This window comes from Archocentrus centrarchus, unplaced genomic scaffold (assembly GCF_007364275.1).
Source record: "Archocentrus centrarchus isolate MPI-CPG fArcCen1 unplaced genomic scaffold, fArcCen1 scaffold_30_ctg1, whole genome shotgun sequence".
NCBI classification, from domain to species: Eukaryota; Metazoa; Chordata; class Actinopteri; order Cichliformes; family Cichlidae; genus Archocentrus; species Archocentrus centrarchus.
In genome coordinates, this window is record NW_022060259.1 from 1126727 (window position 1) to 1140361 (window position 13635).

A 13635-nucleotide genomic window follows, 5' to 3' on the forward strand; every position below is an offset into this window, starting at 1 on the left:
ACTGCTGCACCTATTTCCCATTATCTTAGCAAACTATAAAGAAACCAGCATTACTCTGAGCGCACAAACCTCCACCAACGTTGCTCACTCTCTGGGCAGTATTTACTTTTAGGGAATCGTGCTGTATTTGGTAAATAATCATTTTCTTCTCTTTGTTCCTTTTAAATATACTTTAAAGAAGTTTGTTGTGAGGGATGACAGATGTTTACTTTGATTACACAAACATTACAGGTGCTGGTCATAAAATTAGAATATCGTGAAAAAGTTGATTTATTTCAGTAATTCTATTCAAAAAGTAAAATTTGTACATTATATTCATTCATTACACACAGACTGATATATCCCACATTGTTTGTTTCTTTTAATTTTGATGAACTAATGAAAACCCCAAATTCAGTATCTCAGAAAATGAGAATATTGTGAAAAGGTTCAATATTGAAGACACCTGGTGCCACACTCTAACCAGCTAATTAATTCAAAACACCTGCAAAAGGCCTTTAAATGGTCTCAGTCTAGTTCTGTAGGCTACACAATCATGGTGAAGACTGCTGACTTGGCAGTTGTCCAAAAGACGACCTTTGACACCTTGCACAAGGAGGGTGAGACACAAAGGTCATTGCTAAAGAGGCTGGCTGTTCACAGAGCTCTGTGTCCAAGCACATTAATAGAGACATGAAGGGAAGGAAAAGATGTGGTAGAAAAAAGTGTCCAACAACAGGGATAACCGCACCCTGGAGAGGATTGTGGAACCAAAGCCATTCAAAAATGTGGGGGAGATTCACAAAGAGTGGTCTGCAGCTGGAGTCAGCGCTTCAAGAACCACCACACACAGACGTATGCAGACATGGGTTTCAGCTGTTGCAGTCCTTGTTTTGAGCCACTCTTGAACAAGAGACGGCGTCAGAAGCGTCTCCCTGGGCTAAAGACAAAAAGGACTGGACTGCTGCTGAGTGCTCCAAAGTTATGTTCTCTGATCAAAGTCAATTTTGCATTTCCTTTGGAAATCAAGGTCCCAGAGTCTGGAGGAAGAGAGGAGAGGCACTGAATCCATGTTGCTTAAGGTCCAGTGTAAAGTTTCCACAGTCAGTGATGGTTTGGGGTGCCATGTCATCTGCTGGTGTTGGTCCACTGTGTTTTCTGAGGTCCAAGGTCAATGCAGCCGTCTACCTGGAAGTTTTAGAGCACTTCATGCTTCCTGCTGCTGACCAACTTTATGGAGATGCAGATTTCATTTTCCAACAGGACTTGGCACCTGCACACAGTGTCAAAGCTACCAGTACCTGCTTTAAGGACCATGGTATCCCTGTTCTTAATTGGCCAGCAAACTGGCCTGATCTTTAACCCCATAGAAAATCTATGGGCTATTGTGAAGAGGAAGATGTGATACACCAGACCCAACAATTCAGAAGAGCTGAAGGCCACTATCAGAGCAACCTGGGCTCTCATAACACCTGAGCAGTGCCACAGACTGATCGACTCCATGCCACGCCGCACTGCTGCAGTAATCCAGGCAAAAGGAGCCCCAACTAAGTACTGAGTGCAGTACATGCTCATACTTTTCATGTTCATACTTTTCAGTTGGCCAACATTTTTAAAAATCCTTTTTTTGTATTGGCCTTAAGTAATATTCTAATTTTCTGAGATACTGAATTTGGAGTTTTCATTAGTTGTCAGTTATAATCATCAAAATTAAAAGAAATAAACATTTGAAATATATCAGTCTGTGTGTAATGAATAAATATACAAGTTTCACTTTTTTGAATAGAATTGCTGAAATAAATCAATTCTAATTTTATGACCAGCACCTGTATGTAGGAGTAGATAATGGATAATGGGTACTGATTTGTAAATAACTTGACATGATCAATTAACTTATTATATTATATTATACTACAGTATATTTCTAACGAACTAGGAAGCTCGTTCTGTTTCTCGTGATAAAATCATCTTTAAAGATAATATCTTTAATGAAAGTAAAACAAAATGTGGTATATCTGATATCACACATTTTGGGGTCAACTTGAAAGAAAGGCGGATGTAAAATGTAAAAGTGAGGTCAGAGGTCAAATGTAACATGATATTTTAAAAAGAAACAACTGGAGGGACATGTTGCAACCGTATTTAGGTTAATGGGCAACAGCTCAGTAACATGACTGTGGATAAAAGAGCATCTCAGAGAGGCAGAATTTAGAATTAAAGATGGGCAGACGTTCACCAATCAGTAAAAACATGCAACTACATATTTTGGAACAATTTCAGAATAATGTTCCTCAATGTAAAATTGTGAAGACTTTGAGTGTCTCATCATCTACAGTACATAATATCATCAAAAGATTCAAAGAATATGGAAAAATTTCTGTGTGCAAGGGACAAAAATCAACATTGGATGTCTGTGATCTTTGGGTCCTCAGGCAGCACTGCAGCCAAAACTCATTTAACATGGACTGAGGGATCGTGGAAATTTGAAATTCTTTTTGGAAAACAGACAACGTGTCCACCAGGCTAAAGAGGAGAGGGGCTATCCTGCTTGTTATGAGCACTTTGTAAAAAGCCTGCATCTCTAATAGTAGGGGGTGCATTAGTGCCTGAAAAAGCACCATCAATGCTGAAAGGTGTATACAGGTTTGAGAGCAACATTTGTTCCCATCCAGATGATGCCTTTTTCAGGGGAGACGATGCACATTTCATCAAATTAAAAGTGACTTTACTTCTTTTCTTAAAATGACGTTTTCTCAGTTTAAAGATTCGATATGGTTTCTGTGTTCTATTGTGAACAAAAATATGGGTTTATGACATTTGCAAATCAGTGCAATCTGCTTTTTTTTTTTTTTTACATTTTACACAACACCCCAACTTTTTGGAATTGGGGTTGTACTTATAATTTAGTGTTTGCAAATGTTTCAGTCATTAACTGTTCACTGCATTCTCTGCTTGAGCAGTATGCCACTACAACAGGGTGGCTGTGGCTCAGCAGGTAGAGCAGGTCATCTACCTGTCCATCCCTGCTGATCTGGACCTTCTTGTTGTCATTCCATGGGTTGAGGATGTGCTGGGTGCACTGGAAGGGAAGATTTTCTTTGTGTATCCATTTTACACTGAAAACCCCTCCTAGTCCCACGAGGCCCCATTCCTGACAGCTCTCCTCCTGACTGACGACAGATGTCATGTGAGCATAGCCCTTTGAAAGAAAAAAACAAAAACACATTTGGTCTTTTAAAATAGAGTTATTAGAGGTGCCCAGGCTGTGTCATGATTCTTGCACATATGATCATAAACTGCATATGGCATGACACAGATATTTCGATCTGAGTGTCACCTGGAAGTGTCCAGAGCCCTGAACAGAGAAGATAAGGATGATGAGGCTGGTCTCCAGGAAGGCCTTAGTGAGTTTGGTCTCATTGGTTGGTGTAGTAGACCAGATGCCTTTCTGCTGAGAAATTTCCAAGTTCCTGATGTTGTTGCTTTTCATAATAAAGTATCGGACTGACGTACAAGCCAGCCGAGGGCACCCAGGCTTTACAACGTGCTGAAAAAAAAAGGAGAGAAAAGCATTAGCAAGGTTAAATTAACAACCCAACCAACCAACCAACCAACCAGCCACTTTATTAAATATCCATTTAATCCTGTGTTGAGCTTCACTCTTGTGGTTGTGGTTCGTTATGCCAATCTAAGCATCTACCTGCACTGCCCACAAATTACATGCTTTTAACCAAATGAAGTGATTCCGTGTTCCACGATAAAAGTCAGGTTTAGGGGACAAACATCTATCAAGTCTACAAGTATCAGTATGTCATCATTTAGTTAGCAGCATGATTATCACCGGTTTGTATATAAAACCAGAGAATGCAGAAAGCTCTCTCTGTCTTGCTTCCATCAGCACTGGCATCTTTCCTCAGTTGCTTTTTGCAGTTTTTGTTTATGAATTATTAATCGAGTTGGAATTATTGGCAGTCTTTTTTTAGTTTTTTTGTCATTAGTTCAGTTTACTAACTTTAGTGGAGAAGCGTGTATCCAATGGCCCATTGTACGATTGGTTAAAGATCTTCCTCCTTTGTTTGCTGCTGTCTTTATCTCCCTTATTGGTCTTTCATCTTTGCAAGTAATTATTTTTCCAAGCAATCCTTTTGCATCAAAGTTTTTGAACTGTAACAATGATACTGTAAAAAGCACAGCTGCAGCTGATACATTTTGATCAGGTTATGGAAGCAGAGGAACGGTTTATTTGAAGAGTTTCAGTACAGAAACAGCATTAGTGAAGGTTATGATCTTCTTGTGGCCTCTGACTGAGTGGACTCATCTCTGTGCTTGTCCTGTTGGACCTCAGTGCAGCTTTCGATACTGCTGACCAAATATTTTATTACAGAGATTAGAGCATACTGTAGATATCAAAGCTACTGCGCTGCAGTGGTTCGAATCATATCTATCTAATATACTCTGATTTGTTCATGTAAATGGGGAGTCTTCTTCACACACAGATTAATTATGGGGTTCCACAGGGTTCCACACCAAAGAATAGAACATGACTGACAGGATAAATTACTACAGAGAAAATAAACACAGCAATTTGTGAATTAAAAATCAACAAGTCCCCAAGCATGGATGGAAAAATACATTTTATAAAAAGAATGACAGAAAATAGACTGTTATGCATCAATAGAGTTTGAAAGGTGTTAGAAAGATGTGATGTATGTGTTGAAGTCAATGTTTGACAGTGGATACCTTTCTTGTGGAGGAATGACAGAGGGTGTCAGACTGACAGTCCAAATTCACAGAGCAGGAAGAACTACTGGAAGAGTGATGATCATCAGACAGCTGATTTATGGGCAGGGAGGACTCATCTTGTCTGTGGGCTTGAATTTGAAGTAGGTCTAATGCTGTTGTCAGACAAAATCTGGAAAAAAGTAGAGTGGGTCATCTACCAACTGAAAGGTTGGTGGATCGATCCCCGCTTCCTCCAGTCCATGTGTTGAAGCATCCTGAAGCAAAATACTGAATCCCAAGGTGAGTAGCTATATAAGGGCTGGTCCATTTACCATATTATTTAGTATCTAAAATAGCCTATTATATAGAACCAACTCAATGCATTCAGTCATATAGTCAATGGTCCAGATAACTGCCAAAGTTCAAACCCAGCATCAGAATGAGGTCGAAGGAGAATGACCAGACAGCTACAAGCTGACATGAAGAAAACCATTCATTAGATAGTGAACACTACAATTACAATCCTACAATTCACACGGGCTCATCAAAATTGGACAACAGAAGACTGGAAAAATGTTGCCATCACAGCAGAAATCAAGACACATCAGACCAGGCAATATGGTAAGGTCACAAATTTGGCATAAGCAGCATGAAAGCATTAATCTATCCTGCACTGTGTCAATGGTTCAGGCTGCTGCTGCTGGTGGTGTAATGGTGTGTGGGATATTTCTTTGGCATGCTTTGGAAAAGCTCAGAGGCAGGAACCTAATCCTCATCATCTTCCTTTAAGAATACTTCTTTCTGATGCACGGAATGAACTGATCTCAGCCAGAAACTGTGATTCTGTGCAAAATGAAAGTCAGTTTTGTGGTTTACTAAAGCTGTTCTTGCTAAGATGAGTCCATTTTTCACATATTGGACTTTAAAGTTTCTTGAAGACGTTTCACCTTTGAACTGAAGAAGCCTTTCAGATGAGAGGCGAAACGTCTTCAAGAAACTTTAAAGAAGTCCAGTCGCCTTTTTTCAAGCTCCAGAGACGAGCATGACCCGGATAACTGAGAGGCAGACACAGACATTTTCACATATTGTGTGTAATTTCAAACTCCTCATTCAAACTGCTTTTTGTTTGTACGTCTTCTTTCATTGATCTCATAGTTCAGAAGTAGAACCTCTCAGCCTACCTAAGGATTGTTGCAGACAATGTCCATCTCTTTATGAGCACAGTGTACACATCTACTGATGGCTGCTTCCAGGAAGAAAATGCCCCATGTTCATTACTTGAATATGACAATTAATTCACTGTACTCCAACGGCCTCCACAGTAACCAGATCTCAATCTAATATAAAGCACATTTGGCATATGGTGGGAAGTGAGATTTGTATCATGTATATGTAGTAATTGTGTGATGTTATATGTCAATATTGACCTAAAATCTCAAATCCACAACCACACAATTATAATACCAATCTTGTAATATTCATCTACTGTCTACACTCAAAAAAAATCAGACATACAAGTTTAATGTTTCACACCCTCCTGGATCATAACCACATTCAGGTTAATTTGCCTTCATTTGAATGACTAAGTTTACAATTAATTAATTTAGTTCAGTCAATCTGGTTAATTTGTTTCAACACACTTCCTGACACTACACTGTATTCTAAATGATGGAACACACATTTGGATAGATGGTGTCATCACTGATTCATATGCATTAATTCCTTTTTTCTGTGTTGAGGTACCAATTTGCTGTTCCTGCCTTCCTAGATTACACAAAAGAGGAAACAGAGTAAACCTAGTTGGAAAAAAAAATGGGGGTCAAACAAACAGTGTAAAACTGTGTACTGTTATAGCTTTGGGTCGGGGGAATAGCCATAAATATTGTGACACTAAAACTGGAAAGACTTATAAGGCGTGCTCACTCCTTGCCTTGAACTTTTTCCTTCGAGGTCACTGTAAAGAGGAGGATTTTAGAACAATTAAAAAAAAAAAAAACAAAACTTGGGGAATATCTCACATCATCATCAAACAACAGAGAACTTGATTGAGCTTCAATACAGGAAGTCCTACCTGCCAGCTTCCTTCACATTATATAACAGCCCTTCTGTGTGTCAGTACAAGAGTCCTGTTTCTTCCTCAAATAAGCCATAAAGGGAAAACACCCCCCCCCCCCCCCTCCCCCAGACTTTTAAATTTAGAATTTCTTAATTTAACAGCTGTTTTTTTTTAAAATGCAACAACTGAGATAAACATATCTCCTCTTTTCCTTTGTCCTCTGGATTGATACTGCATTGCCAGGCAGGACAGTCAAAAGTATAAACATAATAACAACAAAAACATCAATTACACTGCAGTGTAAAAGCTACTAAGATTACTTTATACCTGTCATTGGTGGTGTTGGCGGCACGCTGGGGGCTGTTCTTGGGGTTCTTCACAGAGGCCCTCGGTCCCTCCTCTGATAACATGGGTTTAGGCCGCTGACCGATCCCTGTGGGTTGATGCAGGCCTGCTGCCTGCTCCTCTGCTCCAAGCACCTGAGGAAAGTTAGTAAAAATGGCAGTCACTTAACAAAGGCAATATATCCAAAAAAGTGAAACATAAGCAAAAGACAGAAGAATAAGGCATACAGAAACCAGGGTCTGAATGATAGCCTCATCCTGTTGAGACCAGGGTTTGGAAGGACAACGGATCCTCTTGATAAACAAGTTTTGCCACTTCTGCCTCAGTTCAGACAGCAATCCTGCAGCCTGATGACAAGATACAACTTTAGACAGAGTTGCATGTAATAGCTTATGACAAAACATTGATACAACAAAAGCCCAAGAGCACCAGAGAGCAAACAAGAAACAACATAGAGCAAAACCAAGAAGCACTCCGAGAGCGCAAACCTCCACCGAGGCAGCTCACTCTCTGGGCACTATTTACTTTTAAGGAAATAGTATTGTATTTTGTATATAATCATGCAAGAGTAGGTAATGGATAGCAGGTATTGATTTGAAAAAAAAGCTGGACATGAATAACTTGAGCTTATTTTATAATATTATACTACAGTATATTTGTAACTAAGTCAACAGTATTGTCAAGGGAAAGAAAATGACCTTTCTTTAAAGATATAACACATTTTGGGGTCAACCTGAAAGAACGGCAGATATGAAATGTAAAAGTGAGGTCAGAGGTCAAATGTGACATATTTGGATGCAACCTGTAATGTGATATTTAAAAGCCTCATACACCAGTATCATTTCCTAAATCTTGCCAACACAAAGAAAGGCAGTAGAATTTTATGTTTTAAAGATAAAATACATTTCATAAGTTTGACCTTATTTGACCTTGAAAAAGGGGTCAGAGGTCCAAAATAATGTGATGTTTAGAATCCCCACATATCATTCCCTATATGCTGTTAAGGGGTTGGAGTAGGAAAGTCAGCAAATTGATGAAGTCAAAACTCTAAAGTCAGAATGCGAAGTCTTTGGTGAGAGGACGATTAGTTTTGTCAAAATGGATGCCGAAGTCCCCCAATAATATTACATTAGGTGAGAGTGCAGATAGGCAGGTGAGCGGACAGCGGTAGAGTCATGTCTGCCAGACGGGTTAGCTGACCCAGCTAAGATGGCCAACAGGTTGACTGAACGGCGTTTCTGGGAAGCTGACGAGTGGTAGACCAGATGGAGTGGATGGATTTTGACCTGTCACAATGAATATATCTCTGGTGAGGCAGGAGAGCAATGTCTGGGTGGAGATGCAGAGTCACCAGCGGAGGTTCTGGCAGGAGCCAGCAGAGCACAAGGAGCTCAGCAGCCATATACTGAAGGAGACTTGACACAGGTTGAATGATGAGTGGAAGAAGAGTCCAGGTAAGAGCAAACCAGATCTGGCTGGCCCACACTGTGTGCAGCAGCGGCAGCAGCAGACAAATTGTGCCAAGAAAATGTTCCACATACCAGCAGTCTGAACCAATGATAGAAAAGATTCCTGCTTTTATGCTGCTTATGCCAAATTTCATCCCAATGTCACAGCAGAAGTCAAGATTCATTAGATCAGGCAATGTTTTTCCAATCTTCTATTGTCCAGTTTTGGTGAGCCCATGTGAATTGTACCCAGTTTCCTGTTCTTAGCTGGCAGAGGTGGCACTTGGTGTGGTCTGCAGCTGTAGCCCATGCCTCAAAGTTAGACATAGCGATATACTTTGATTTTAACCGAGTGACTTTTGCCTTCCAATCAGTTTGAAGTAGTCTAGCCGTTCTCCTCTGACATCAACAAGGCATTTTCAGAACTGCTGCTCACTGGTTACTTTCTCTTTTTCAGGGAGATATGCTCTATGGGAGAAATACTCTCTCTCTTTCTAGTCCTGTCAGTATTCTTGATGCAGTTTTTAGGACAACCTGATAATTATGAATTACAATAGTCCAGCCTAGAAATAATAAATGCATGAACTATTTTTTCAGCAGCAGTCTGTTTTTATTTTAAACGAAAAACTTTTAGAAACTCTAGGAACCACAAATAAGCAGCAGTCTGAGAGCAAAGTTTTCAATTGGGATAATACGGTACGACAAGATTTTTAAGATATGACCGGACCGGATTATTCAAGACCATAAATTCATATCTGGATTTAACAGGGAGCCAATGATGAGAAGCTAATATGTGAGAAATATGGTCTCTCATCCCTTTTAGTACTCTCGCTGCAGCGTTTTGGATCAGCTGAAGGCTTTTCAAAGATCTTTTGACCTGATAATAATGAATTACAAAAGTCCAGGTTAGCAGTAATAAATACATCAATTAGCTTTTCAGAATCACTCTGAGATAGGATGCTTCTAATTTTATTAATATTACACAGATGACAGAAATTAGTCCTACATATTTGTTTAATGTGCACACTGAAAGACATATTTTAAAACTCTTCTCCTAAAATACATCAATACTCTTTGGCCTTTGACCCAGTGTAATACACATTGATCTCGTTTGTTTTTTATTGTATGATGGTTACTTTCACTTGTGTCATTTTGTACTTTTTAGTTCAATTTTATTGCCTCTCTATTTTATTCATTCCTGATGTACAGCAAGTGGGAATGTAAAGTTGGAATATCCTGGTCAAAATGACTCCAAGATTCGTCACAGTGTTTCTGGAGGCCAAGGTAATGCCATCCAGGGTGAGAATTGGGTTAGGATCAATAGATCAATAAGAACCCTTTGATCAACACTGAGTCACAAAACCTGGGAACCACTGCTAGAACACGGCTCAAGATGTTTTCATATGAGGGAAAATGATATCAAGATTTAAAAGGATTCCAAAAGGTAAAGGTTTGGTGTTGAGGGCAATGTTCCCTTTGTTCCCACCTCTCTGTCCAACTGAAAGACGAGCCACTCATCTATCCTCATCTCAGAGAGATCCTCTGTGTCACTGTCACTGTCATCCAGGAGACATTCTAAAAGAAAGAAAATTGACACATTGACTGAATCTGCACCTTATAAAACATGGAGTTCAAAAGATTCAGTGTCTCAAAATGTTTCGAAAAATAAAAAAAAAAAGAACAATTGTCAAGAAACTCAGAAAGCCCATGTCTCAATTTAACTAGTCACAGAGGGGATCTAGGAAATTTTAGAGTCAGGTGTTGAAAGAATAAGCCGAGAGCCAGAACCCAGACCATTTCTCTGAAGTAGTGTTTGCACCAAATCTTTCATGCTATAGTTATGTTTGAGATAAAACCTGCAATGTCGCATATCCTTAGGTGCCAGTAAAGCTCACTTTAGCAGGTGACCCATATGCCTCAAGGTCTCTGCTTTTTTTTGTCTACCCTACTGTCCTGTCAGAAAATAAGAATAAAAGAGCCCCCCCCCCCAAAAAAAAACACAAAAAAAACAAACAAAACAAAAAAGTCAGATCTCCTTCATCTGAAAATGATTTTAGAATAAGGGTGAACAATGTACATTTAGTCCTTGTCCTGGAAGAATGAATTGCCCTTATCCATTATTAACATTTTAGACAGGTCCTGGGTTATTATAGCTTTCATTAAATACAAACTGGAAGCTAGCCAAACACTAAAACAAAACAACAACGACAAAAAAAAAAAAAACATATGAACAGTCCTCCTCCTCAACAACAGTCAACTACTGCTGACAGCATGGTGTTTCAGTCCAGCCAGTTTTAAGCTGGTTTTCTTTGCCACTGCCAGAAGAATCTTAAACAGGTCTTGCACACACACACGTCTTTTCATGTGAACCAAGTATAAGATCAGACATGATTGTGGACTTATATAACCAATTTTTTTCACCATGAGTGGAATGAATACTGTTCCAGAAGGGTTTTTTTTTTTTTTTTAGTATGATTTGGTTCTTATCATACCACATCTCTTCTGGGATTTCTTCCTCTGGCTTTTGTTTCCATTTATTTTTCAACATATAAAGTTGAGTGTTCTCTAGATTCAATCAAAAAAAAAAGAAAAAAAAAAAAAAAAGAAATCAAACTTCGATATCGTTCCACCAAGAAATATAATTAGCATCATACCTACAGACAAGTTGACAGAATAGAGCTGCAAGAAAATACTCTTATATTCTGAAGTGCCATGTCCCCTTTATCTTTAGGTAGTTGTAATGTAGTGTAATGGATTCTAGGTCTCTTTTCTTTCCATGTACAGTATATTGCAGAAAGTATTCACTCACCCAAATCATTGAATTCAGGTGTTCCAGTCACTTCCATGGCCACAGATGTATAAAACCAAGAACCTAGCCATGCAGACTGCTTTTACAAACATTTGTGAAAGAATTGGTCGCTCTCAGGAGCTCAGGGAATTCCAGCATGGTACAGTGATATGATGCCACCTGTGCAACAAGTTGAGTGCCAAAAGTATTTGCTCATCTGTCTTCACATGCATATGAACCTGAGTGACATCCCATTCTTAATTAATCCACGGGGTTTAATATGATGTCGACCCAACCTTTGCAGCTATAACAGCCTCAACTCTTCTACGAAGGATTTCCACAGGTTTAGGAGTGTTTATGGGAATTTTTGTCCATTCTTCCAGAAGCACATCTGTGAGGTCAGACACTGATGTTGGATGAGAAGGCCTGGGTCACAGTTTCCACTCTAATTCAAAGGTATTCTATCAGGTTGAGGTCAGGACTCTGTGCAGCCCAGTCAAGTTCTTCCACACCAAACTGGCTCATCCAGGTCTTTGTGAACCTGCTTTGTGCACTGGTGTGCAGTCATGTTGGAACAGGAAGGGGCCATCCCCAAACTGTTCCCACAAAGTTGGGAGCATCAAATTGTCTCAAATGTCTTGGTATGCTGAAGCATTAAGAGCTCCTTTCACTGGAACTAAGGGGCTGAGCCCAACTCCTGAAAAACAGCCCCACACCACAACCCCCCCCAAACTTTACACTTGGCACAATGCAGTCATACAAGTACTGTTCTCCTGACAACAGACAACCCCAGACTTGTCCATCGGATTGCCAGACGGAGAAGCGTGATTCGTCACTCCAGAGAACACGTATCCACTGCTCTAGAGTCCAGTGGCAGTGTCCTTTACACCACTACATCCGATGCTTTGCATTGCTCTTGGTGATGAAAGGCTTGGATGCATCTGCTCGGCCACTGAAACTCATTCCAGGAAGCTCTCTATGCACTGTTCCTGAGCTAATCTGAAGGCCACATAAAGTTTGGAGGTCTGTAGCGACTGACTCTGCAGCTCTGTGAAGCCTACCACTGAGGCTGAGTTGCTGTTGTTCTCAGCTGCTTCCACTTTGTTATAGCACCACTAACAGCTGACTGTGGAATATTTAGTAGTGAGGAAATTTCACAACTGGACTTGTTGCACATGGCATCACAACACCATTCTGGAATTCACTGAGCCCCTGAGAGCACCTTTTAGTGGTTTAGGACATACTGTAATTACTTCCAGTAGGGGAATATTAGTAATAGTAAATACACAGACACAAACATGACACAGACACAAATGCCCACTCAATCACAACTCAACAAAATTGTTGGTGTGCGTAACATGCTTTGTTAGTTTTGTTTTTCACACACAAATTTATTTTTGCAAGTATTGATAGTATTTTTTTATGTTAAAGTGATGAACTATCTGATTAATAGACTTGTGCTCTTTCCCCTTTTTTTTTTTTTTTTTTTCTCTCCTTTTTTTGCTCCCTTTCTCTCTCCCTTTTTCTTTTCTTTATTTTCCTTTTCTTCAGCCTGTCAGCTCTGGCTGTTACATTGTATGTAAAAAAATAACTCAGATAAATAAAATAAAGGGTTAAAACATCAACAAGAAGAGCCTATTGAGAACCTATAGAGCTCATCTTGAAATAGCAAATATGTTTGGCACAACAACGCATTCAGATCACAGTTCTGCTTGCAAGATCTACCAGACATGACAGGCTTTAAAAAAAAAAAAATAGTAAATATTAGTCATAATCCAATTAATGGTGGTGTGGAGGAGTGGGTCCATTCTTTATCGAACTACTTGTACCACTCAGATAGGAAACCATCACCACCAGATGCTTTATTTGATGTTAGTTTCCCTACTGAGTTTTGGATTTCCTTTGTAGTTATCGGCACCATTATGTTTTTATTTTGTTTTGTGCCTATTGAGGATCCAGTGAGTCGAGGAGTGCTTTAAAGGTAGAGTCACTAATTTATTTTTACAATATTTAATAGGGGAAAAAAAGATATTGCACTCAAATATACAAGACTGGTGTGTAATTACATCTTCCAACAAACTGATGCATTCCCATAAACCTATAATTAATCTATTAAAACTACATAGAGAGGGTGCTGGTTTGTGGATGCATTTGAATATAGTGGCTGGTAAGGACATCTCCCTTCTAACTAACTGCATTTTATGTATGTGGGTAGAGAGGGTTAAAAAAACTGAACTCAGTTGACTGTAATCTGCAGCCTACTGTGATGTAGCGGTGAAAATATTATACTCTGAAAC

The 13635-nt window shown here is 39.4% G+C and overlaps 1 protein-coding gene across 2 annotated transcripts in view; it reads right to left on the minus strand.

The window, feature by feature from the left end:
• The window catches only part of ythdc2 (YTH domain containing 2), a 36859-nt gene that overhangs the window by 2412 nt on the left and 20812 nt on the right, over positions 1–13635 (minus strand). For both annotated transcript variants that reach the window (XM_030724070.1, XM_030724069.1), the window contains exons 25-30: positions 10037–10125; positions 7330–7449; positions 7085–7236; positions 4720–4891; positions 3317–3526; positions 2993–3178 (exon numbers count right to left, since the gene is read on the minus strand). In XM_030724070.1, coding sequence (XP_030579930.1) covers positions 2993–3178; positions 3317–3526; positions 4720–4891; positions 7085–7236; positions 7330–7449; positions 10037–10125 — 929 coding nt within the window. The remainder of the gene's footprint in view (positions 1–2992; positions 3179–3316; positions 3527–4719; positions 4892–7084; positions 7237–7329; positions 7450–10036; positions 10126–13635) is intronic.